This window comes from Musca autumnalis, unplaced genomic scaffold (genome assembly GCF_047663935.1).
Source record: "Musca autumnalis isolate F117 unplaced genomic scaffold, ASM4766393v1 scaffold_5, whole genome shotgun sequence".
NCBI classification, from domain to species: domain Eukaryota; kingdom Metazoa; phylum Arthropoda; class Insecta; order Diptera; family Muscidae; genus Musca; species Musca autumnalis.
In genome coordinates this window covers 2890457-2917735 of record NW_027412088.1, presented here as the reverse complement: position 1 = coordinate 2917735, position 27279 = coordinate 2890457, and the positions used below count along the sequence as shown (strand labels likewise).

Sequence of the window (27279 nt, the reverse complement as noted above, 5' to 3'; positions counted from 1 at the left end):
TATAGCGCTCGAATCCTAAAATGTGGAATTAGGTACACTTAGGGGTACGAAATGGTTCCATGTATGGTACAATTTTGTATTGGATGAACGGATAGATCTGGATTCGTGAGATTTGGAATTAAGATTATTGTTATCATTTGCTTATAACGTCCGATTTAAGAAATATGTGCCATAAATATACGTAAAAAGTTGTAAATGGCACAGGATTTGGTACAATTTGTTATTGTGTAATGGGAATTTTGAAATAATAGGAGGAGGTTCGTATGTATATATTTACATGTAAAGTACTAAATAGTTCTATAATTGGGGGAACAGATAGAGCTAGAAATAAGGATGGCGGTTGTTGGGTTAGGCCGTATTTGCGCTGAGAACCTCAATTAAAATATCTCAAAAAATGTGGATTGCTCTTGATGTGTAGGCGTGACAAAAATCGAACTAAAGTGGTACGTATAAGTACACAAAATGTTTCCACCATTCTATATTATATATTGTTCATTTGTTTTATATATTTAACGCATACGAAGTAGCGGGCACTTTGCTAGTTGTATATAAAATGATTATTTTTCAAATTACAAGTAGAAAAATTCTACCTAAAAATTAAAAAAAATCGAAGTTAAAACTATAAATGTACATGTACATACAACTATTGGTCTGTTCCTTTACTTTTGGAAATGGTAAAACTGGCAAAAGTAGCAAAAGTTGTAATCTACTTCCATATGAATTGTATGGTGCCTAAAGTAAAGGAACGCTTTTCGAGTAAAAAGTTGTAAAACTTGAAGATTCTTGAACGTAAAGGAACAGAGCTATTGTAAAAACTTTTTAGTTCTGGAACACAGCTATAAATTGTATGCTATTAAAAGTAAGGGAACACTTTACAGGTTAAAAATGGTAACCTCAGGTACATAGGTAAAGGAACAGAGCATATGTCTTTGACAACAACTCAATTTTCGCCGAAAACTCTTCAATATGTCAAAATGTTTGTTTACGTATTCATACAATTTACTCGCAAAAACAAAAAAAAAAATTACAGATTATAACCACGACGCAAGCATTTTACGCCAACTTATAATTTCATTATGCGCCGAGGCCTTTACATTAAAGCTTCGTTCCCGTACTTTTTAATAGTAAAACTCGTAAAAGAGAGAACTGCAAAAAATTTGTTGTCACACACAAGTTTTTTAAAATAGTTCGGGAACGGAAAAATGGAAAATACGTCAAAAAAACTGGAACAAATGTCAAAGTCGGCGTATCAGCCAATCAGACGCCGGCAACCATGTTACTATTTTTTTACTCGCCCAAATTTTTCGTGTAAAAAGTTTTTAAAGAGAGCGTCATTCAGCGCCATTTTTGTTTAAAGAGAAGTGAACGTTTTACAACTTTTTTGTGTACGGGAACGGTTTTTCGAGTTAAATGTGTAAAAGTCGTAAAAATTGTAAAAACTTTTTAGTTCTGGAACACAGCTTAATATTTTCGGATTTACAGTGTGTTTTTGTAAAAAGTTTTTGCCCATTCGTTCGTCGATTTCATGAACGAAGACACAATTTGGTTTTCATAGCGGTTGACGTTTGTATTCATGTGACAAACAAATGAAAGCTTTTTATTTTCGTAATTTTTTTGGTTTTCGTAACAAAATCAGACGAACGAATACGTCAAAAATAAACGAATGGAAAAGACCCATCGTTTTGAATGAAAATTAAATAATTTGAGTAATAAATGGCACAAAACACCCGAAAACTGGAAGGGGATGCAATTTTATTTATTTCCATAGAAGCACACGCGTATATGTACATCCGTTTCTTCATATTATCACAATTATTTTTGGACAAATTTGATTACATTTTTTCTTATTTTTTGTTTGTCATCTGTTTATCGGGGTTACCATCAAGTAACACATTTTACGTGCAGATGCTTATGCAAAATTCACAAAATAAGTATCATGGAAACCCTGAAATATAAAATCTTTTATAAAATAGACGAAAGCTTTCAGATAAAAACGAATGGTTCGTAAAATTTTACAAGAACTAAATTTTGAACGTATACGTTTTAGTACGAACGGTTCGTGTGACAGGCAAGCATTTTTACAAAAACACGCTGTTAGTTGGTCTTTTCCAGAAGCTGCTAGAAGCTACTATTTTTTACTACGATAACATTTTTCCTTTATGTTATCGGAAAAACAGTAAAAATAAGTAGTTTCTTGCAGTAGTGGAACAGACCAAGTCGGGCTTAATTAGATATCGGGCTTAATTAGAATAATAAAAGCTAAGGTAATTGCGCTATTAGACACAGTCATAATTTGAAGAGTTGCCACTTCACTTATGTTTCTCACATATTGAAACCAAAATAATGTGGCATCCCTCAAGCTTCTCCAGTTTTATGTCAGCCATTTTCTTTTCTATTTCGAGTCAAAGTCAAAATAAATAAATTGAATTGACATATATGTCTGTCAAATTCTTGGCGCAAACTAAATATATGTAGCCAAAAAATTTATAAACAAATGAAAAAATAAATTAATTTATCCCCGATACTCCATTATTTTATAATCATAAACACTTTGGGGTTTTGGGAAATGTTATAGTTCGATATTACAGTACATCAAAGCAAGCGTGGTGTTAGTAGGCGTTGAAATTACATTTATTATTTCGGATTTCGTCGCTACATTCTTCCATTGTGTTACAATAAAACACTGTTCTGTTTGCTCCGTTAGAAACTAGGACGTGACGTGTTAACGCAGGAGGAGTCTTCAATTTTTTTCATAATTCGTTCATCAATTAACGCACTGGAAAATTGTTTATACGGAATTATGCTGTCGCCAGATTTACATCACCAAGAGGAGGTGAATTCGGCCCTTGATCGTCAGATACGCAAAGACATACAAGATATGGCGCAGGAGGCCCAAATCCAAGCACAAATTATTTCACACGAAGGTATGTTGTATCAGTTTGTTATGTTGTTTTTAGCTTCTCCAAGTTCTGTATTGATTGACGGTAACGTCCGTCATTTGCCATAATATTTTCCAACAAGCTATATGTCAGATTACGTAATTTGACGTATGCATACGACATACCACCAAAAATACAAATGTCGTTCTTAGATGTCTAGTTGGAAATGTCATTTACGACGAATAACAATACAACTTTGGTAAAGAAGCGTCTTGGTGAAGTTTTGAAGTGTTGTGTGATATTTCTTTTTTATTGTTTATTTAGCCAGAGACCGATATCAATCGACCTCGAGCATTGAAGAAGATGGGCACGGTAATATGGGTCACGACGGTGCCGTTACAGTGCTGGGAGTTGTGGAAGAAGATGACCAGCACGAAAATATAGTAGAGGAAGATGTTTCCGAACATGATATGTCCGATATTCATGAAACCAAGGAATACAAAGATATTTTGATGGACTCGCAAGACGGAAGTATGCTTCGCAAAAGAAGAGGCAATCTCCCAAAACATTCGGTGAAAATACTCAAACGATGGCTATACGAACACCGTTATAATGCATATCCAAGTGATGCTGAAAAATTTACCTTGTCACAAGAAGCAAATCTAACCGTATTGCAGGTAATAATAGCTTTCTAAAAGCATCCTCTTATAAATTCTATGTATACGTGAGGCAAAACTTTCTGGCAATGTACTTACAGTTAGACAAAAAAAAAAGTATTGAAAAGATCAAAATGTTAAAAAGATTTCATATTAATAGTTCGTTTATGGCAACAAATGGCATAAGATGAATGTAGTGGCTGGACTCAGAAAGTTTTGAAATTTTGTCCACAGGTAGGTCTTGGAATGCTGATTACGGTTTTTGGGAAAATCTCTTACAAAATAGGCCCTCAAAACAATATTTCCTCGTAACAAATACCAATTAAAATGAGAATTACTACTTTGAGGTGACAAAAAAGTATTGCAACGGGAAAAGCAGTAATATAAAACTAATAATTTTTGCACATTCTTGTAGCCATTATTCATTTTTATGCCTTTTGCGGCTAATAACGGTCTACAAGTATTGAATGTGATAAAGTTCGGTGATAAAAACCGGCCAAAGAGGGTTTTCAGATAGCACATATTTGCAATAAACAATGATGAATCGGCCACAGACTAGTATGTAAAGAATGAATATTTAATTTTCGGGAAAATAGACCAATGTATAACAGTCTGATTTTCGCTTTGAAAACGTCAAAATACCTCTGAAAAGTATAGGGGAAAAACAGACCCTCGGTGCAGTATTTTGAAATGATCTTCAACAGAGCGCTATTTCTTTTCTCAGTAGTATTGGAATGACTTCATTTTCCATCAAATATGGAAACTGGTATACCGAATTTTTGGGTACTATATTCTTTACCAAGCTAAATAGTATTCAAAATCGGATCGGGCTCACGGACATAATAATGATTGAAATTATTAGGAAATATTTAATAGTCACTATTCTGGAGGAAAGAAAACGGGCCAAAATCCTGGTAACAACCCCTATAAAATGTTTGAGTCCATTTTAAAAAAAAAAAAAAAACTCGAAAAGATTCTCCAACTTAAAACTAAGGTTCTTTTAATTTTTGCAAAATGCGTTCACAATCCTTATCCATTATTACCTTATACACACCTGCTCAAAATAATAGATACACTTTGTAAATTTTGGATTCCCATTTCTGTTACTTTTTATTGCATACAGTATGTTTATGGGTAAAAACGATGAAAGTAGGCTACGGAATGTCTCTTGGGATAAGTCAAGAAGTAAGGTCCTTTACTCCAAATTTTGTTCGAAAAGTGGTAGGGGTAAGATTCGAAAATACCAGCTAACAGTCCATTGTATTATTTTCAACAATATTTCACATGCAAAAGAAATAAAAGTTCATTATTTCCGATTATAACTGGAGTGTATCTATTATTATGAGCAGCAAATCTACTGCCCTTAGGGGAAACATAACTCGAAACTTAATTTCAACTGAAACTTACGTTGGTTGTTGATTGCTATACGTGTATGACATTGAGGTATAAGAAAAAGCATATTCTCAATTTCTTTAAATAAATATAACAGTTCTTTTGAACTTTCCATAAGAATGTGCAAGGTGTATATATTATTTTGAGCATATAGTCACCATAAATGCCCGAAGACGTAACCCACACGCAAAAAAGCTAAAATACATACATACTCTGGCAAAATTTCAAACTTCTACGTTTAAAAATAGCGATCCTATTCAAGAAATACCAAAGACGTTACAGCATACTGTAATTTTCATAAAACACAAAAGGCGTAAGCCACATTATTTGAAAATTAAACAGCAGTACAAACAATTTTGTCTTTGATTTTTGCAACAATTATAACGCCAGAGGGTATATTGAGCTGATTACGGATATGTATAATTTCCTTTGGGGCGGATCCGGTTATCCGGTTATTTGACCCGAAAGTCCAGATTCAAAAACCGGGTTAGACCCGGTTCTACTGAAACTATTACGTTTGGTGTCGTTTGGAAGCTTATGGAAATACATATCACTTAGCGTGGTTATTTTAACCGGTTCGACTCTTATGCGGCTTATTTCTCCATACGTTTAATTTGGCTCTTAGATGACGATATCTCATGAAGAGTGATTCCGTTTTAAAAATCATAAAGACCGTTCTTGTTGCTAATCTTTAAATCGACAACTTTTACTTTAGACGGTTTTTGTAACCCGAATAATTGTTTGCCAAAATTCAGATTTGTAGGAATTGTTGATATTTCCGCTTGTCATAGCTAAAACCCAGGTTTGGTAAAATGTCGAAAGTGTTAATAAATAAGTGATTGAAGTGTCTAATTGAAGATGATGTCTGAAGACCGACATATGCCCTCATTTAAAAAAACTTCCCAAGAACAACAAAAAACATAAGATTTATGGCAACATTTCTTATGAGAATTAAAAGTTACATTTAAATTGTTACACATCATTTTTTGTCGATAAATTGACTTAAATACCACAATATAATATTCTGGATCTGATGTTTTAAATTTCATCTAATACAGGTTGGAAAGATAGTTCACCTAATTGTGGTCCATTGATTGATAATTGAACCCAATACCTTCAGATTGCTAGATTAAAATTCGTTTACCCGCGTAGGCCAATAAGTCAGTTCTAATTTTATTACAATTTTTCATTTATACTACACCATTTTCACATGTAATTCGAATAACTTCAGTTGTGATTCGAAACATTTTACTTGTAATTTGAGAATTCCAATTGAATTTCGAATTATTTCATTTGTAATTTGAGAATTCCATTTGAAATTCGAATTATTTCATTTGTAATTAGAATTTTTTCATTTAAAATTCCAAATGAAAAATTTCGATTTACAAATAGAAAATTCAAATTACAAATGAAAAATTTGAATTACAAACGAAATAATTCGAATTACATATGAAAAAATAAATTTACAAATGTAATAATTCGAACTTCAAATGGATTTCTTAAATTACAAATAAAATAATACGAAATTCAATTGGAATTTTCAAATTACAGGTGAAATGTTCCAAATTTCAAATGAAATAATCAAATTACAACTGAAATTCTTCGAATTACATGTGAAAATTGTCTAGTTTCTTTACATGTATACTCCATAAATTGTGGGTTACGTCTTTTGGCATTTCAGAAAATACAATGCCAAAAGACATAACCCACACAGCTTCTGAGATTTTGAAAAAAATATTTAATTTTTTTTTTCAAAAATACATTTCTTCTGTCTTAAAACATGATACTAAAATGTTCGATATTTTATATCATCGTTTTCGTTTTATAATGTTTTTTCCTTCTCCTTTCCTGTGGATTACGTCTTCGGGCATTTATGGTGACGATATGTGTCTAGACTGAATCTAACGAATTATTGCAGTCTAAGCCATATTAAAATGACTCAAAACATGAGAAGATCTTTTCACACATCTAACGACATTTCGAATAGCTTATTTACTTTAAAATTGTATTTCCTTGGTTTTATCATATATTGAAAACAGAAATCAATGGCCTCCTGGACAACTCGTCATATTCTAAGGAGAATATTGCTAAAACGAGTGAGAGCCGTTAAAGCACTAGGACTAATTTAAAATATTCCTCCAGTTTCAATCTTTCGGTTTAATGAGAAATTGTTCCCGTATCTCTATGCTGATCACAACGATATTTTTGTTCATATTACATTCGGGTATTTTATTTTGACTGATATTTAAAACGTTGTCTTTAATATTATTTAGCAATAATATGATAGGAAAGTTGCTAAAACCTCACGTTTCCTTTAGGTGTGTAATTGGTTCATAAACGCGCGACGACGCATTCTACCAGAAATGATTAGGCGGGAGGGAAATGACCCACTTCATTTCACAATTTCACGTAGAGGTAAAAAACTTAACTCTTCCATGAACTCGACTGGAAGTCTCAATATGTCGGGAAATGCACCAAATCCCATTACAGGAAGTCCGGCATCAGAAGTGGTACGTATATTAATTAGTTAATTGATTTATATAAATTATTAATATTGCACTTATATTTGATACAGATTGTTGGAGCTACAGAAGAGGTAGAAGGAGAAGAAGTTCATGATGGAGTGGCTAATGTCCTAACAGCGCTGGGTCATTTTGTTCAAACTCCTGGTGGACAAATGGTTAAAGTAGAACCAGATATAGACTACGATGACAGTGTTATATATAGGTATGTATTTCTATTACAATATACCCCTTAGAATATACAAATAATGAAAACATCCAAAAGAATGAAAAACGAAATCAATGTTCAGTCCAAAATTTTGCCAAGATTTCAAGCCTCCAATCAATGTCAAGAAGTAGCTACTCCATCTGCTATGCCATTGACACATGCAAACAACTACCCAATTCCCTCTGAATCTTCTATGAATGTCAAACAAAATATTAAAAGAGAATATCCTTATGATATAAATATGGGTAATGCCTATCCGACCCATGCTGAGTACAATTTATATTCGCAGACGTTGAATCAAATTTTTCATTTACAAAATAAAGAAAATTCTCACAAAAACATACTACATGAACTGAGGTAGTAGCGCTCCCCCCACCTAAAATACTTTTTATTTTAAGACAAACGTACATCTTTGAATTCTCCTTTTTACATTTCTGTTGACATAGATCCGAGGATGACAGTGTTAATGAATATGATACCTGCGAAGCACAAAGTGGAGAAGAGGGAAAATTTGAAAATTCTGACGCATGGCAGTCGGTAATGAAGTATGTTTTGAACCCACACGTTCTGCAGCAATTTCCATAAATAATATTATATTTTACATCTTTATTGCATTATTAGCACTGAAGAAGTGACAACAACAAGTCCAGCTGCCGCAAACAATACGTACTGGTCCTCAACACACTCCAATTTGTCACATACTCGCCTTTCCGCCGAAAGGACAGCACCAGGTACGTATCGTTCATAAATGTAAATGATAAAATAAATTTAATGAATCGACTCTGGCAGTAAAATTATGTCGAGGAAAGCGTGCCGGTACAAGTCTATAAAAAATTTGTTGCTGATGTATATTTATATTAAATGTTTCATTTTTCTTTTTTGGAATAGGTGCAGCAGTGCAACAACAGTCAACAAGTGTTGTTCTGCCGAGTGGAGAAGTTATTGCTCCTGAAGTATCTGGTGTTGGTGCAGAAGCTACAGTAATGACGTCTAGTAATCCCGCTCATCAAATAAGCAGTAATAATAGTTTGAACAATAACGATTTCGTTTCGAATAATGCCATTAGTCACATATTTAAAGGTATGTCAATGTGCGAAAGTGCTTTTAATTTTGAACAAACCCGTCCAATTTTTCAGATGTCTCCAATCACGTAATAGACAAATTCAAGTGCTTGTACTTGCTAGTGGAGACTGCAGTTGCTGTACGTCAACGAGAAAAGGACCACGAAGATGATATCCATGTACTAGGCGATTAAATTACATATTAGTGTAAATCACTGAATTTTCCGAGTCACCGTGTAATGTAGCCTGGTCTACAATTCTTCTAAATAGTATTTAACTTCCTTCTTCGTAGTGTTTCGTTCGTTCATCACGAATTTCTGTAAAATTCTAAATTTGTAATTAAAATTTTTTCATGTTTTTAAAACGCATCGCTTTCAATTATATTATAGTAAAGATCTCAATTAAATACCTTTATGTAGAATTTTCATGTAGCACTGAATACATCATACAACGGACACTCTTTAGAAGTACACGAAGAATACAATATGTAAAAATACCCAGCAAAATTAAATGGAAGTGATTCCATGTGAAATCATGATTTCACTGGTTCTTTTGCATGAGTGCGAAAGGAGTCGTGAAAGATCCCATCTTTTTCATCGAATTTTCATGAGTGCAATTGAAGTCGTGAAAGGTCCGATCTTTTTCATCGAATTTTCATGAGTGCAATCGAAGTCATGAAAGATCCGATTTTTTTCATCGAATTTTCATGAGTGCAATTGAAGTCGTGAAAGATCCGATCTTTGTCACAATATTATCATGAGTTCAAATAAATTGATAAGTAACCGCACAATTAATTATCAAATACTCATATACCCGAATAATTGTGTACTTGCAAAAGTAATTGTTAAAATGAAAATAAAAGTCACATGAAAGTGGTCGATAGTGGCAAAATTTATATATTTTAATTAAAAATACAATGTAAATTGATATAAAACAAAAGAAAAATATATTTTGTGTTTGGAAACCTGTTTCGTTTTGTGGATATTAAAAAGAAGTATGAAAAAGACCCGGTCTATAAACCACGAGCTTCCCCAGCCGACCAACACCGATATAGTAAAACATATCGAGCTGCAATTATTGGGTTGGTTGGGCCATGTTAACAGGATGGATAAAGATGCCACCGGCATATGAATACGAGCCATTTGACGTTATGCGACCCGAGGGAACAAAACTCCAATGGAAAGATCACAATATCACAAGCATGGCATGCAAAGTGAGAGAAGCAAAGTAGGAGATCAGTAAAATAAGTATAAAAGAGACCATAACTATTACAGGATAATCTTTTTATTTTGAAATAAAATAACAGAATTCAAATTTATACTAGATTTCCCAAACGATGAGCTTGGTTCAGAGATTGACACATAATTTATCGAATATTGGAAAAACGGAACCCCCAAGTTGAAAGAAGTATCTTGCAACCATCTGAAGATATAAATATGATATTGCAGATTAATATAATATATAATTTTGAAAATTACATACAAAATAAAGAAAAATAACATCTGGCGAAACAAATCATCTGCGCATTGTATTCTTATTAATTCAACAAATTACATAATTGTATTGCGAATTTTATTTCTGATTGGCAAAAATCCGGATCCAAAGCATTGGTACAAGAAGCCATGACAATGAACTGGTGCAAGAAGCCATGACAATGAACCGGTGCAAGATGCTATGACAATGAACTGGTGCAAGATGCCGTGACAATGAACTGGTGCAAAATGCCATGACAATGAACTGGTGCAAAATGCCGTGACAATGAACTGGTGCAAAATGCCGTGACAATGAACTGGTGCAAAATGTCATGACAATGAACTGGTGCAAAATGCCGTGACAATGAACTGGTGCAAAATGCCGTGACAATGAACTGGTGCAAAATGTCATGACAATGAACTGGTGCAAAATGCCATGACAATGAACAGGTGAAATCAGGTGTCACTCCCTTGTAAATTTCATCGGTGATTCACCTAAATTTGCACCTATGACAAGTCACTTGCACCTATGATTCAACTCATGATCTGTCATCGAACATTTTGCTGGGTATGGATAATAGCAGAAGTGTACCAAATGCAATGTAAAGAGAAATAAACGCAGGGACTTATGCAATCGTACATAGTTCTTATATTTTGTGGATTGGAATAAAGGAAGAAAATAACATCTTAAAGATTAGAGTTTAGTAATGATAATCAACTGATAATCAACGCTAGAACCTTGAAATTTTGGGCGAGGGTTGTTATTGACAGCAAATGAAGACTACGGCCAGAATTCGCCTTTTGGATCACCTTGAGAAGTACGAAGTTGGGAGAATAATTTGATATTTTTTGTATCGCGCTGATGTCTTCTTTCCGGAATTTCGGCCAGACAATGCAAAACGTAATGGTATTATTTCTCTGATTGGAAGTTCGGGAGCTGTCGCTGATGAAATGGAAGATGAGCCAGTTGCCCTTGATCGTACATTACTCGATGTTGACAAAAACGGAAGGACTGCTTGATTGCCTCATTATCGATGAGTATGGAGAATTAATATGAACTTGCCAACAAAAAATATATTTGGTTTAAAGCCCAAAAGTGTTGATGAAGATGTGCTTGAACGAATGCACAGTGGATCCACCCATTGGCCAAAAATAAAAAAATCTAGCTGATGGCCGTTGCAGCCAATGCAATGTCTTATTAACATTGTATTTACTACAAGTTAATATAATAATAAATAAATAATAAATAAAAAAATGAATGTCAAAATTTTGGTACAACATCTGGCAACGCTGACAGCTATGACATGGACCTTTTTAAAAATATATTAGTTTTTGTTTCATTCGAACGCGATCTTCTTAAGAATAGCTTCAAAAGTCGGAACATTTGACTAATATTTTTTGTTGTGAGTACAACCTATATTTTAAGTGCAAGTAAATATATTCAAAATATCGCGAAACTAATACGTATAGCAAAATATTATAGTGAATTTTGAAGGAGGAGGTATTAGCTTAATTTTCATTAAAAAATAGTGTTTTAGCGTGTTGTGGAATTCTAGTTAGCTGCATAATTTCTTAGCGTATTTTGTAATTCCAATTCGATCATATACTTAAATTTGACCTAAGGTTTTAGTCATGATGCCCACCAGTGCCCACCTCGGGAATAATTTTCCAAAGTAGGTCATGGGTTTAAGATTATTCAGTATTAAAATCAGCTGCCATCTAGTGCCAGACTATAAATGGTGGGTCTCTGACTAAAGCTGCCCTAGAATAGGGTTTCTGTGGATATATTAGCGTATAACTCTGTTATCTGACCACGTACATTAACATAATTGGCATCAGTGGCAAGATAAAGAAATCTTCTTCCAAATTTGTCTTACGTTGGCGGTATGTGCCTTCCAGGAAGAACGCTATAAGATCTATATTAAAAATTTTACCAATTTTCTGACAAAAATTTCGATTTTTTTAATCCGCTAAGTTGGTTCGATTTTATGTTGTTTTGAAGATTGTTTTGTTTCCCCAAGCCTATTTTTGCATCATAAGATAATCGCGACCTTTGTTCATGTCATTTTGTATTAACAGCATAAAACAAATCTTACCGTACATCCCCTAGGAAAGGGGGGAGGATGTTACGCTCGTGGTTTCTTAAAACACTCTTCGCAGCAGCACAAAGCTGTAACCGGCGCATTGGCTTGATATTTACTCTCTAAATATTTTTGGCCACTTTCTCCATACAAGTGGATCCACTGTGGAATGGACCGAAACAGTCCATTTTGGAAGTGATAGATATTGTGCCCAACAGCTAACTTAGAGCTTTTGGACAACTATGTCAGGAAGCATGGACTTGCCCACGAAAACATAATATCGCTTAAACAGGACCACAAAGAATAGCATCGTTATAATTTTACAAAGGATCTTCGAACAGATCCTAAATTGCACTGCAAAAATGTTGAACTTTTATGGAGGAGGTAGCCGATATGGACCATTTCTGAAGTAAAATTACATTTGGAAAAAATATTAGGAGATCCAAAGTTTGGAAATTGCTCCGTTCGACAGTTATAGCGCGTACCATTTATTAACTGCTGGGGGAGTTACCGGAAGTTGCGCACCGATAATGCCCATCTTCCTAACTAATTTTGGACACAATATTACAAGACCAAATTTTGCTTTGTCGGCTGATCAATCCGAGAATTACCGTGAGCTGCAGCCACTACGCGAAATTTTGTGTGGGAGGTACCCGAAGGACTTGACAAACCATAAAACCATAATTTCGATGAGTCACATTTTTGGTCGTATCAAAGTGTATCAGCCCTATCATGAACATCATCTCACCGTGAGTTTTCTCACTCTCGCCTCCTCCCTTATTATAAACATCATAAGGGAGAACGAAACTCACGTTCGTGAGAAAAGTAGCTATCATAAATGTCAAAAAAGTGAGAATGTGAGGCAATTTTCTCTCACCTCAGAAATCAAGGTGAGTTGAACAAAAAAAAATTAATTATCGACATTTTTTATAGAAAAAAATCGACAAAAACGAATATTTTGCATTTGTAATGATAATCAATTGTATTTATTTGTGTTTTACGTTGAAAGTAACAGATAAAAAACAATTAGAAATTCTTTTGGCAACAATGCATGTTCATCCGTGTATCAATGAAGCAAGGAAGACCTCAATCGAGTTTGGCGTAATTTGGAGGCGGAGTTGAAGTTGGCCAATATTTTTCAGATATGGGAAGCGGTTCAGAATCATTGGATGGTAACAGGAATGGAAGAGGACCCAATCAGGAGCAACATAACAAAGAGAAAGTTAACATTATGAAATTGGTTTAAATATTGAAGAAAGGAATTTAATTGAATTGTACTTAGCATTCATAAAAGGTCCTAATGCAGAAAAGATCGGATGTTTCACGTATTGTATTTATTTACAATTCTTGAAATTCCTTCAAATGCCGAATTTGGGATCTTTCACAACTTCATTTGAACTAATACAAAAGATCCAGTGAGATATTGGAATCGCATGGAACAATTTCCACAAAATTTTACTTGGGGATCGATCGTCGATAACAATTATCGTTGAGTGGCGTTGCCAGTTGTCAAAATTGATCCACGTATGGCAACTCTCAACTGAAGTTGCGAATCTCAGTTGACAAAGCGGCTGTTTTTCAGCAACCACCAATTTTCAGTTGCAGTGAACATTTTCGAAGAAACAAGAAGTAAAATAGAAGGAAGAATAAACATTTTGTTAACAAATATTGATTCTTTGCATCATTAATTAATTTTGTGTATCAATATGGTGAAAATAACGACAAAGCAACAGTTCGAAATATTAATTGATAAACTGAGTGAAAATCCAAACTTAGCCCGATGAGTTCGGGAGTGTTGGTGACACCAAAGCCACAGCGGATGAAGCGTGGAGGCCCATTTCGGACAGTTTAAACAGCCATGAACCTCCAACACGAACACCTGAAGAGTGGCAGAGTCTGGATTCACTTTAGAGCAAAGTTGAAAAAGAAAATGCCTCAAAATAAAATAAACTTCAACGACACTGGTGGTGGTCAATGACAATAAGTGAATTTAGCGCCTTTGGAGCGGACAGCAGCAAATCTTTTGCAAATGAATTTGGTGACAAATACAGTAGGTTCAGTTTAAGTACAAATGACGAACATCCTCCTTTGGACCCATAATGTGCACAGTGCTACATGTGCCAACTACACCAGGGAATTTCGTTTTTGAATAAAAATGGTTTTTATTTTGTCTTTTTTCCTCCTCTGTCAACTTCGAAACGATCCAATTTTGGCACAATTTGTCCTCTATCAAGTGGACAACTTCCTTCAATACTCTCGACAATGTAGATTGAGCCATGCAATTGTTGAAATCATTGCCATGGGACTTTTGGAAACTTCCGTCCTCAAAGAATCGCAACGCTGCGCACACTTTTAAAAGTGGGGGTATTGCTGTTGATCTGTAACTTACTTTGAAGTCATCCTTTAACGTTTCCACAATGTAAACTACGGCATCCTTTTCAATCGAAAATACGCCTTAAACCTAAAATAATTTACTGATTATACAGATCTTTCCACATGATCATCAGCTTACAGTGCAGATGGCAATTCCAATGGATTCGACTTGTCCCTCAAATTTCTTCTAATAGATGCAATGTCCTGTACATTTTCTTTATCATCAAAAAATAATTCCACCGAACTTATCATTTTTTGGGACAGCAAATAAAACTTGACGATCCGAAGATTCAATGGGCAGGTTATATTCCAATTTTGGGTTGTTTTCCAAATTTGCTCGAAAACTCAGCCAAAATATTAAAATATTGTCCAGAATACACAAAAGAGTTATCCAAAGCGCAATAATTTTTAAAACGTTTTTTTTTTTTTGGCGAATAGAGGTCACTAGTTTGAAAAAACACTGATCGATAACATGTTTATCGACCACCCAGTTGAGTTGACATTAATGGTACAACATTTCGTCTCAGTCGCGCAGACAACTGACAACTCAACTCAAGTTTAGTGGCAATACAAGATAGACCCATTGGTTTTCTTTGTATTCCTCAGCGTTTGTCGTTTCGGTCATCATCCAAAATACAATAAGGTATGTGATGGAAAACGATTCGACTCGTTTTGCCATAAATCGAAATCGTATATCTCCAATTTTGGTGAATATTTTTCTGAAATTGAGAAGCAAACCTATATATATCATCAACGGCACTCCGATTATATATCATTTCGATTCTGCAAATTGATTCGATTCGGTTTTCATCACATACCCGAATATTAAACATTTTCATTTCTTTTTGCCATTTAATGACCTCTAAACGATATTTGTTCATTTTTTTACAAAGTGCAGAAATTCTTCGGGCGTAAATAAACAATTTTTACATTGTATCTGTCAAAACAAAAAAAAAAAAAAAAAAAAAAAAACAGCTGTTACAGATGTTGCCACATATCAAACATTTAATATTTTTATCAATTACCAAGTATTTTTAAAGTGGATTGTTGGTAAAAAAGTATTTTTCGTTTTATAAATATTAATTTAATATAAAATAAAGTAGTGTTTTATAAAAAAATTACGAATTTAGTTATTGCAAAATTATTTGTAAATAAAATAAAGATATGGCAACACAAATTATATATTCAAGGGTTCACAAAATGCGGCACTATTTTCAATTTTCCAACTTGTGAACCCTTCTTTACTTTTTTCGCTTCTCCCTTGTCATTTGTGATAGGTCGAGAAGTGAGAAGTGAGCTGCAACTCACTCGTGAGAAGCTCCCTACGTGAGTATTCATGATCGCTATGTATATCACCAATATTTATGAAGATTTAACATGGCTGAAGCCAAGGTTTACCCTTTTAAAACACGCTATTTGTGGTTGTATATTATACAAATTAAATATTTTTGCATAAAATGAAAAGTAGAAGCAAACTAAATAAGGAAGAGCTCACTAATATAACACGTATTTTAAAATGCATATAAATTAAAATGGGTCTAAATAGCTCAACTCGAAAGAGAATTAATTCAAATATCACTCTAAAAATGACCTTCGCCTTAATAAGGCAAAACAAAAAAATGATTTCAGCATGAGCCAGGCTGGGATTCGAACCTGGGACCCCAACAACCAAGTGACACGGTTACAGGCGTCTTAGCGTTCTAAGCCACCATCAACTTGTCAAAGATTCCGATGACAAATATTGATGATCAAAATCTGCTGATACAGAAGAACAAATAAAATAAAGGTGGAAAAAAGATGCCTTAGTATTTGTAATAAATGCTCTGTTCCAGAACCTGCAAGAAGCTACTACTTTTTACTACGATAACATATTTTCCTTTATGTTATCGGAAAAAATAGTAAAAATTAGTAAATTCTTGCAGTACTGGAACAGACCAAATGCATTGAAAAATAGGGTTACCAGCAAAGTCGGACTATAGGAAAGGTTTGGAATTAAATGACTAACATTAAAATAAATAAATAATTCGAATATACAAATTTCGAATGATTTGTGATATAAATGCTAGTTTCCAAGCTTAGCCTTCGTCCACCCACTAAAAAACACCATTCAATATGCCTGATGATCGGTCTAACCACCCGTGAAACGTAGCATAGTGGTTGTGTGTGGGACTTCTGTGGATTCCTAATTTTTCAATGTACCTATTAGGTCTAAATAGCTCAACTCGAAAGAGAATTAATTCAAAATGGGTTAGATCACCTCTATTTCCATTTCAGAAGCCTTGAGATATATCCTCAGCAACTCAGTTATCTTCCTCAAGGGGAAAGCTTTAATATGAATGTCTATAAAGCAAAATCCATATATTTTATTGGGAGATTTAAATAAAATTATGGAAGGGGAAAAACAGCAATAAATCTTTGTGTTTTATTCGCTAAAAATCCAAAGGCCCTTAAATACACCACAACAAAATTAAGGAAGTATTCCTAGAGATTTTCCCAATATTTTCAACTACATAGTGCATGTGAAAACATTTTTTTCAAAGAAAAAAATTCAGCCCTATTCTGAACATTCCCATGGGAGTTGTTACCCACGGGAGCAAAATTTCACATTCCCACGATTTCCATATTCTTAACCACGTGGGAACAGTAAAAAATGGGAGAAGAAATTTCGAAATTAGTTACACCAAATTATTATAGCATACTTTTGGGGGCTGTAATTTTGTTTTATAATGCAAAATGCATATTTGCATTGAATTCACGGGTTTGAATTAGGCAACTAAAAGGACAACTCAATTCAACAACCGTGCATTGATTTATAAATTTTTTAAGTGAATGGAGTCAAACTTTGTGTGGAGTTGTACTAATAAGCACATTTTCTTCAAAATGTGCTAACTGGTGTAAGCATTTTTTTAATTATTAGGCAAACATAATTTTTATGTATAATATAATATGAACTATTTGAGTTTGTAACGAATTTAAAAATTGTATGTTGAAGTCCGTTCGGAATAATGTCGTTAGGAGTTTAACGAGTATATCGCTATTATTCCTATTACTTATTCCTAATTCAAAAAGATAAATTCGGATATTTTTCTCGATTATTACATATTTTTTGCGTATTATTACGTATCGTCACCTTAAATGCCCGAAGACGTATCTCCATAAAAAAATCAAAATTCGTTTTTGATTGAATCTAATAATAAGACTAAAACACATGTCCTTGCAACATTTCAAGCTTCTACGTTCAGAAATAACTATCCTATTCAAGAAAAGGCATTTTTGAAAATGGGATAGCATTGCAGATTTTATTGTATTGATCTCAAAACCAAGTATTTCCGCGATTTTGGTTTGGTATATAATTGATAATATCCCATTTGATCGCTCTCATAAGATTAATATTCCATTACAGGCTGTTTATATTATAGATTTTTGTCGGGTTAACCTTATGCGGATTTGTTTGGTGTATATGCAATGGAATTGACATTTAAAACCCAGTGGGTTTGTTAAATCCGGTTAAATATAAATTTATATTTAACGTACTATAAAACAGTTTTTCATTTTATAACATTTTTTTGCTACTCCTGTAAAATTTTTATTTTGTTAGTTACGTCTTTCGGCATTTATGGTGGCGATATTCACATTTATTACATAGATATATTTTTTTACGCCTAATCGTTATTATGAAAAGTTAGTGTGATTCTCATTCATATGAGAATACTAGACACTTAAAGAGTTCGGATTTTCGCTAAAAAGGCATCATTTCAAAAACTGAGAAGCCAATTGATAATTCCCTTCGCCGGGATGAAATCATGATATTGGTAGCGATCAGTAAAATTTTGCAACACTATGTGTGTTCGTTTACTCAACATTAGTACGATTAGCCGATTACAAGAAGTTTCTGAACTTGTACAAATTTGTACAAATTGTTGAGTAAACGAACACACCAACTGTCAGTTCGTTTTGAAAAACATTACTCTCTGTAATAGAGAGTAATGATGAAGTTTATTGCACAGCGGATGCGCCCAACGACAAAAATCAAAAAATTCATGTCGTCATTTTAAAAATTAGAAGATGCAAATCGCTTCAAAACATTCAAAATTGTTCCAATTTTCGCGGTTCTTAAGAAAGTGAGAAAAAATATTTATATTCTAAGCGAATTTATGATACAAAGAACTATTTTTAACGCCTTAACTTAAGTTGAATCATTTAGTAAATTGCCTAAGCTTCATTTTTCTAGTTATGGAAATACCTCTAAATTGCAAGGGTTGCCTAATATTTTGGTTATAATATTGGAAAAAATTAAATTATTTAATATGGATGTATGAATTTCCTTAAAGTTTTAGTCACTTTCCAAAAATACGCAAGAATGGCCACTAGTACCAAATTAAAGCCTAGCGCCTGTAGATTTCAAAACTGTATAGACTTTTTGCGGAAATTTGCTGTTTTGGCAGTTATGACCAAAAGTTTAACTCCCTTTCTTAGCGGCTGAATTCATATTTTTTGAATTTTTAAAATTATTTTTATTATTCTTTCTTAAATGTATGTTCAATATAATGTTTTTGTGCTATTAGTGATTTCTTTTATCATGGAGCCGCACTGAAAACTCGAGATTGAAAAATAAAAGGTTCTCAGTGCGGGGAAAATTTCCACGTTTTGACGTGTTGCAACATTAGGGTGTCCCGAACAAGAAAAAATATTTATTAAAGTATATACCCCACTTTAATAAATATTTTTCTTGTTCGGGACACCCTATTGTTGCAACACGTCAAAATGTGGAAATTTTCCCCGCACTGAGAACCAAAAATACATTATTACAGGTAATTCTGCAGGAAAAAGGTGATTAAATCTTATAAAGTACAGAAAAATATATGGTAACCCTGTGGAGGCTGTGGCCAAAAGTGGACCAATGTCTGTTCTAAATTCTGACTTCACTATTGAAACCTAATCCGTTCAGAATTTGTTAAATATCTGTAAAATACGTTAAATCAAGATAGAAATCATGTATGGAGGGATAGCAAATCATGGACCAATATTGACAATTTCTAGCGGGAAAGTGTACTATGCAATAACAACTCCTAGTACCGGATTACAGCGAATTCAGTTAAACAATATGTTGGCAACAGTAAAATACTTCAATTCAGAATGATTCGTTACATGGGAACCACGCGAAATTTTGGACCTTGGACTCCAATATAATAAAGGACAATGTGTGTATGTGCAGAGAATGTACAAATTGAAATCCATGTATTTTGTTTTTGATTAATTTCTCGTTAGAGACGAGCTTACTGACCAAGATGCTTTTTGAAAAAGGGAAGCCGACGATACGAACCCACGCAATCACCACTGTGTGACATGCATGTTTCGCCTTTGGTTTAGGAAGGCTCCTCAGACACATCGACTGTGGGTCGGCTTCGCTATCCTCTAACTTATTTCCTCTTTCAAATGCAAGTTGTTTTTTTACAAAGTCGAATTTTTTGTTCAAATCTTTGTATGGCTTTCATGACAAACGCTTAGCGTAGCCTTTGAAAGTTATGAGTTTGGTTCTGAACACTAACACGCCGTGACAACACTTTTTTCCATGTGTTTTTCAAGGACGTGGGTTCGAACCCCCGCCTGGCTCAAGCTGATTTTTATTTTTATTTGAAAATTTTTGCCTATTAGGCAAAGGTCATTTTTTATTAATTTTTTAATTAATTTCTCGTTAGAGACGAGCTTACTGACCAAGATGTACTTTGAATTTTCAGGAAATAGCTCTACAGGCCACAATTATTTTCCAATCGATGAAAAAACTTTACCAGTTCATTGTTTTGTCTAAAAACGAATCCTACAAAATTTTGTGAAAATCGGGCCAGATTATTGAAAAAGGCAATATATCGAAAGCTATAACTTCATCAGGTATAAAAGATACACTATAAGAAGGTGGAAGGGCGACACAGTCGGCCCTTAGGTTGTCACTGGACATTCGTTTTAATGAAGGACACACATGCAATATTAAATAGCAGTTGTCTTTTGCGCGATGGCACATAAAAATTCCCTAGAAGGTTTAGATAGATTTTTATAGAATTTAAGAAGCAATTCACGTTTAGATTTTGGACAAACACTTCCAGTTATACTATTTCAGCAGTTATACTATTCCATCAGTTCTTTGGCGGTATGTTAAAATTGCATATCGCCACCAACATTTATGAAGATTTTTTTATTTATAGTCACTTGCAGATCCCGACTAATTAGCGAGGTGAGAAAAATATAATTAACTTAAGAAAAGGTAATATAAAAGGGCCAGCAACGTGGACAGGGTCGGCTAGTATTTTATAAAACAGTTTTCATTTTATAACAAATAAAACAATACGAACAGACGTCTAAAATTCTGAAAAAAACTTTAATTTTTTACCAGAAATGTATTTCTTATCTTATTTTATAAAATCGTTTTCATTTTATAAAGTTTTTTTGCTTCTCCAGTATACCTATGGAATTGTTACTTACGTCTTCGGGCATTTATGGTGAAGGGCATTTATGTGTTCACTCCTTCCGGTACCTCCCCCACAAAAGTTCGAAAATGTTTGGAAAATTTGTGCGCACGATAACTCTTGAAGTGATTAACCGATTTGGCCCATACTTTGTACATCGTGAAATTTCCAATACGGACACAATCGGTCCACTCCTTCGGGTACCTCCCACACAAAATTTCGGAAAAGTTCAGTTTAGGACATGTTCTCGAATCGCCTTGATTTTTGTTGTAACAACTTTTATTCACTGTGCCCAACACGACGGTACAAGTTTCATCAGGGGCAAGTCCATACTTCCTGAGCAAATAGCCTGAAAGGTGCAAAAAAACCCTATGACACCGTGTGTAGTGGTTGTAGCGCAAGATAAATCTTGAACGGATCTGCCAATTTTGTCCAAAATTTGACCTTCGTAATATTTTGTCCAAACATAGTTCAAGTTTGAAGATAAACCATGTCGGTCCACTCCTTCAGGTACCTCTCTCACAAAAGTTCAAAAATGTTCGGAAAATTTGTGCGCACAATAACTCTTGAAGGGAGTGACTGATGTAATCCATACTCTGCACATCCAAATATATCTACCAGATATAGATCAGGTTCGAATATGGACTATATTTGTCTACTCCTTCTGGTACCTCCCACACAAAATTTCGGATAAGTTCACTTTAAGACCTGCTCGCGAATCACTTTGATTTTTGTTGAAGCGATTTGCATTCGCTACCTCCATTACGACGGTAAAAGTTTTTTGCAGGGGCAAGTCCATATTTCTTAGGAACACAGCCCGAAAGGTGTGGCAGCCACGATAACTCCCGAACTCAATCGATTTGGTCCAACATTTGGTCTTCTTTGGCAATACCGGTTCACAACAATACCGGTTCACACAATATTTAAAAAAATGTCTCTAAAATGCTAGGACAATTTCACTTGAATGGCGCAACCAATTTGGTCCAAACTCTGGTTCTCCTAATATTTTGTCAAAATTTAGTTTAACTTCTAAAAAGGCCCATATCGGGTACCTCCCCCACAAAAATTCAACATTTGTGTCTTAATGCAGTTAATAACTAATCCACATTTTTGTTGGCAAGTTCAAATGTTCAAAAAGGGCCACAAAATTCTTAAGAGACCCTAAATACATTCGATATGTCCGTAGATGAAAGTTTCACTTCACATTGGCTGAGGGTATATCTCTGTCGGCAAAGCCGACTGACACTTTTTACTTGTTTTATTTCTATTTTCGATGTATATTAGTGATATATATTTTTTGAAGAAAAAATATATCATTCGGAAAAAAACGATTTCCCGTAAAGACTTCTTCGTATCAATGATATGTAACCTCTTCCAAGTCCGAACAACGTGTCGCACACTAGAAGCAGTACAATATCTGTCAATATGTATGATGTTTTGTTAAATTTGAAAAAAAAAATTAATTAAAAATTAGCTCTAATAAACATGTGCTTCTTTGATTTCAAAAACAAAAGTTTGAAACAGCTTCTCCTTTTTTAATGCATTTCTAGCGACCCCAAACATTTTTGCAAGAATTCTACTTTCTGCGTAAAATTATCCATTTAGTGGAATGATATGGTCACTTTCAAATTGAAAATGTAACGATTTTTCATTCATGTTTTTCAAAATATTGAATGAAAGATGAATATAAGTTTTAAAAATTCCAATCATTTATAGACATTTCCTTGTTTTGCTTACATTTACCGGTGACACTAACATTACAAACAAAACCTAATTTCTATGTGGTTGTTGTTGAGTTGTATTTGCTGTATATAAAATAGCTTTAAATTTAACATAAAATAGTATGTCTTAAAATTGCAAACACATTGTAATCAGTATAACAGTTCTCGTGCGAGAATATGTGTATGAATGTGAAAATTGCCTTGCGCACATTAAAGCACACAACGGAGGATATGTATGCACTGTCAATAGTTTTGTGGGGTTGCAAATATCCCTACATTGTCAAAATGTCCTCAAACAGCTACAATTTTTCTATAAACACAAAGACTCAACAGGTTGAACTTTAGTTTGTAATGAGAACTTAAAGCGTGCGGATCAAAATAATAAAAAGTAGGCGGACAAGAATAAAAACAAACGGTCGGTTGACACTAAACCATTGGTCAATACTCTACATCTGTCTCATTAATGATTGACATAAAAAATAAAAGTTTGAAAGTTAACAGCATTTTAATTAACAATTCCTTCCGATACTTGTTAAGTGCTTAATAAATGAAAAAACACTTGATTTTTATCAAAGAAACAGGAATTACATTATCTACAGCAACATAACAGAAAATTAATTTAAATTTGATGATTTGAGTAAATCATGCACGTATGAATTTAAGTGAAATATTCCGAAACACCATTATTTGAATAAAGTGTACATATTTATGTATACAAACATACCTGTATACATACATGTAATAAAATTGATCGTGAATGTGTTGTTTAGTGGACAAATAATCAATTGGCTTTAATTTAAAATAATGTTCATAGATACATATAGTACATAAAACACAAATATTTGAATTGAAAATAAAACTATTTACATTTCCTATTTACATTTTTGGAAAAAACAGAAAAATCTTAAATTTAAAGTTCTTGTGTATCCGGAGAATCATCAGTATTACTGCCTGCAATTATTGTCGAGAACTTCAAAATTCGGTGTTAAGTAATAGGTACGTTCGTTCGATAACTGACATTTTTAATGGATGTTGTTTGAGCGTCAAAATAAACTTTACATCTCTCAACAATTTTTTCATGTATTATTACACCGACATAGGGATTTTATACATGTAGTGGTGAATTAAAATCCAGAAAATATTAGGCCTTCACAAAGATTCATAGATGAAGATTACCAAAGTAACCCAAAATTTTACGCGTCAAAATAAAGTATTTTTTATTTCTAGGACAAAATAAAGCAACATTTTGGCTTTTGAACTTCTTTTTATCATATTGGAGACTGCAAACATAATCCGGTGATATTTCCCCCATTGGACCCGTTGTACCACTTTCGTTTAATTTTACAATAAAATAGGCCTCTATTTAAATTTCGGTCGATTTTTTTTCTGTATGTACTCAATGGATTTGAAGTCTGGAGACTTCAAAGTGTGATCCAAGATACATAGAAGGCGAATATAGCATCATGTTATTCATAAATATGGACGAACGCTTCAAATCCCTGCCCATATGTTACGTAAACCTTTGGCATAAGCCCCATTCCTTTACACAAGGGTCTTTAATATCGTATCAATATGAGTGCAAGATATTGTTGCCATATATCTGAACCCATAAGTGCCATTTATCAGGACCCCGTCACTGTCATGTACCTCCTGAACACAGTGGAGACTTCACAATATTTCATTGTGTATACATCATTATTACGGTTAAAATTTTCGTTCAATTTTTGGAATTTTTGGCCACCCAGTGTGTAAAAATGGTCGGAATTATTGAAAAACCTCTTTTGCCACTCTGTATTTGCTAAAAAATACCAAAAATTTAGAGAAATGCCCTCGAAATGTGGGAATGTGGTAAATATACTCAAATATTATGAAGTCTCCTAAATGTTCAGGGGGTGCATTACAGAAACGAGGTTCGGATAAATGGCTTTAATGGGTTCATGGATATGAGAACAATATCTTCTACTCATATTGACACGATATTATACACCCTACAGGAACGCGGCTAATACCAAAGGTGTATGTAATATATGGGCAGTGTTCTGAAGGATTCGCCCATATATATGAATAACATGTTGCTATATTCGACTCCTATATATCTAGGATCACTCATTGAAATTTCTAGACTTAAAATGCATTGAGTACCTACAGAATAAATTCGACGGAGTGTTAAATAGAGGCCTATATTATGCCAAAACTACACGATAGTGGTACCACGAGTCCAATGGGGGGAAATATCGCCGGACTACACCAAACACTTATTGATTTAATGTTTCCAGGCTCCAATATAATGAAAATAAGTTCGAAAGCCAAAATATGCATTTATTTTGTTAAAAAAATAAACAATTTCTTATGTTTGGCAAAAGTGTAAACTTTATTTTGACGCGTAAAATTTTGGGTTATTTTGATAATCTTCTTTTATTCCCTAATAAAACTTTGGAAGGGCCTAACATTTTTTGGATTTTAATTCACCACTAAATACTTAAGAAGCTACATTTATATTTAAAAATTGTTGAGAGGTGTAAAGTTTATTTTGACGCTCACTGTATGTAGATTGCAAATAATTGTAAGCGTAGAAATATGTTCCTACATATCGCTCATTTACTCAAAGAGTGACACATTTCAAAAAATCAAGTTTCGAGAAAAACGCGTTTTAAGTTGTCGATTGAAATTTGACTTCCCAACTTAAAAAGATTATTACACAAAAACTAAAATAACTAGTTGGACCATATTTTACGGGGAACTAGCCAGATATCAGCGCTAAATTTCTGCGCAAGATCAAGCATGACTTAAAGTGTTTTAGTGCTTCCTAAATACAAAAACTTTTTTGATGATTTATGCCAAACTCCTAGAAAATAAGCTGTAACTCGTTGAGTTTAAGAGATATCAGCTTGAAAATTGGACACAAGATAAAATAGAGGTCGTAGAAAAAATATAAATTGCTAACTCAAAAAACCCATTTTTTGTGTTATGCCACTCTTTGAGTAAATGAGCGATATGTATAAGGTTTACTTGATATGAAGTCTGTATTTCTTGAGTGAATTAACACATCCGTAATGAATGCGAACTTTACCCAAAATAAAAAGAACATCATAACATTTTTCCTATAATTTTCCTATATATCGAAGTAGTTCAAATTATTCCATTGCTTGCATTAAATGTTCATTTTTAATACAATATGTTTTGAAATATCACTAAAAACAAAGTATTTCAAAAAATGATAATTTTGTTATTTATTTATGTTTATTTTGCTTTATAAAAACTCTGTATTTTTGTTATGTAATAGCTTAACATCCCTTCCATTTCCTGGACTATAATATTTCAATCAATGTTTTGTATTTGATATAGTCGTTTATTTTATTATAACGAGGGCGGTTCGGAAACTTCTTGGCCTATCAATAAAAGAGAATAGTTAGTTTTTCAAAAATATTTTTATTTTTCAATATAATCTCCTGAAACTTCAATACACTTAGTCCAACGCTTTTCTAGCAATTCTATCCCTTGATTAAAATAGTTTTCCTCAAGGTCTTCAAAATAGTGGTTTACAACTGTAATTGCATCTTCATTTGAGGTAAAACGCTTGTCAGCAAGGATTTTTTTAGATTTGGGAACAAGTAAAAGTCACTGGGAGCTAAATCAGGAGAATAAGGTGGGTGGTCAAGCAACTCGTACTTTAATTCGTTGATTTTAGCGTTGTCTTGATGAAAAATTATTTTTTTGTGTTGTAAGCCAGGACGTTTTTCTCGAATTTGTACATTTAATTGATCCAAAAGGTTGCAATAGTACTCTGAATTTATTGTTTTTTTGCAGATAGCACTATGCAACACTGAAAATGCAAACAACTTCTAGTATGCATTTTTTGAAAGTACATATTTAGACTATAAAAACCCTAGTAGGGGTTTGTCCTGTCAGATCCAGTTCGGATTTTATGGCCTCATCTAAAACGGGCTAAATCTACACTTTTTTGCATTTATCAGGCCTTTATCTTAGAAACGAATAGGAATTTGGCCTTGCTGTCTTTAGCAATATTGTAGCCCTAAACTAGTAGAATTTATCTTTTGAAAAAACCATATAAGAAAAACTCCATCTAGGGCATCAAAATCTATAAAATATAGAAAATTTTACATGATTGCTGAAATTCTGGTCAGTATCGGCTAAACTATTGGGAGTTGAACCATGCAAAAATCATCAAAATAATGTTCTCAACAATTCTTTAAAACATACTTAAACTCTAAAATGCTTACTTCATGTTGTTTCATCGCTATTTTGCATCATATCTTTTACAACACGTATTTCAAACACAGTTCACACCAACAGTTTATTCTCGCATTTCGGATTTCACTACATTATTGACATTTTTATTAAATCGTCGTTGAAAAATTTACTGAAAACAACGGCATAGAGGACTTTTACAACAATGACATGTTCTGAAGAGTTGTGTATTACATTCCAGGAA

The 27279-nt window shown here is 33.6% G+C and overlaps 2 protein-coding genes and 1 long non-coding RNA gene across 8 annotated transcripts in view; 2 read left to right on the top strand and 1 right to left on the bottom strand.

Moving 5' to 3' along the window:
* Window positions 1-2357: 2357 nt before the first annotated feature.
* On the top strand, window positions 2358-9663 carry LOC141406396 (uncharacterized). Of its 5 annotated transcripts, none has more exons than XM_073991739.1 (9): window positions 2358-2924; window positions 3204-3556; window positions 7246-7437; window positions 7503-7654; window positions 7715-8014; window positions 8104-8202; window positions 8279-8388; window positions 8546-8737; window positions 8815-9663. In XM_073991739.1, the coding sequence occupies exons 1-9, from the start codon at window positions 2801-2803 to the stop codon at window positions 8910-8912; spliced, it is 1620 nt and encodes a 539-aa protein (XP_073847840.1). In that variant the 5' UTR covers window positions 2358-2800; the 3' UTR covers window positions 8913-9663. The 5 variants fall into 5 exon arrangements, with proteins under 5 accessions (XP_073847840.1, XP_073847839.1, XP_073847843.1 ...); XM_073991738.1 differs by having other exon boundaries at window positions 8794-9663; XM_073991740.1 differs by lacking the exon at window positions 2358-2924 and adding an exon at window positions 3010-3138 and having other exon boundaries at window positions 8794-9663.
* Window positions 9664-13227: 3564 nt separating this feature from the next.
* LOC141406397 (uncharacterized) lies at window positions 13228-15044 on the bottom strand. Its single transcript, XR_012413382.1, has 2 exons — window positions 14784-15044; window positions 13228-14732 (listed from the first exon to the last, which is right to left on the bottom strand). It is a non-coding gene; the product is annotated as an uncharacterized lncRNA (long non-coding RNA).
* Window positions 15045-23184: 8140 nt separating this feature from the next.
* The window catches only part of LOC141405124 (uncharacterized), a 61959-nt gene continuing 57864 nt past the window's right edge, over window positions 23185-27279 (top strand). Inside the window, exons 1-2 of one of the 2 annotated variants that reach the window (XM_073989132.1) lie at window positions 23185-23241; window positions 23724-23822. The gene's annotated coding sequence lies outside the window, so the exon portion shown is untranslated. Of the gene's footprint in view, window positions 23358-23723; window positions 23823-27279 lie in introns of both variants that reach the window. The other variant, XM_073989133.1, reaches the window with a different exon arrangement.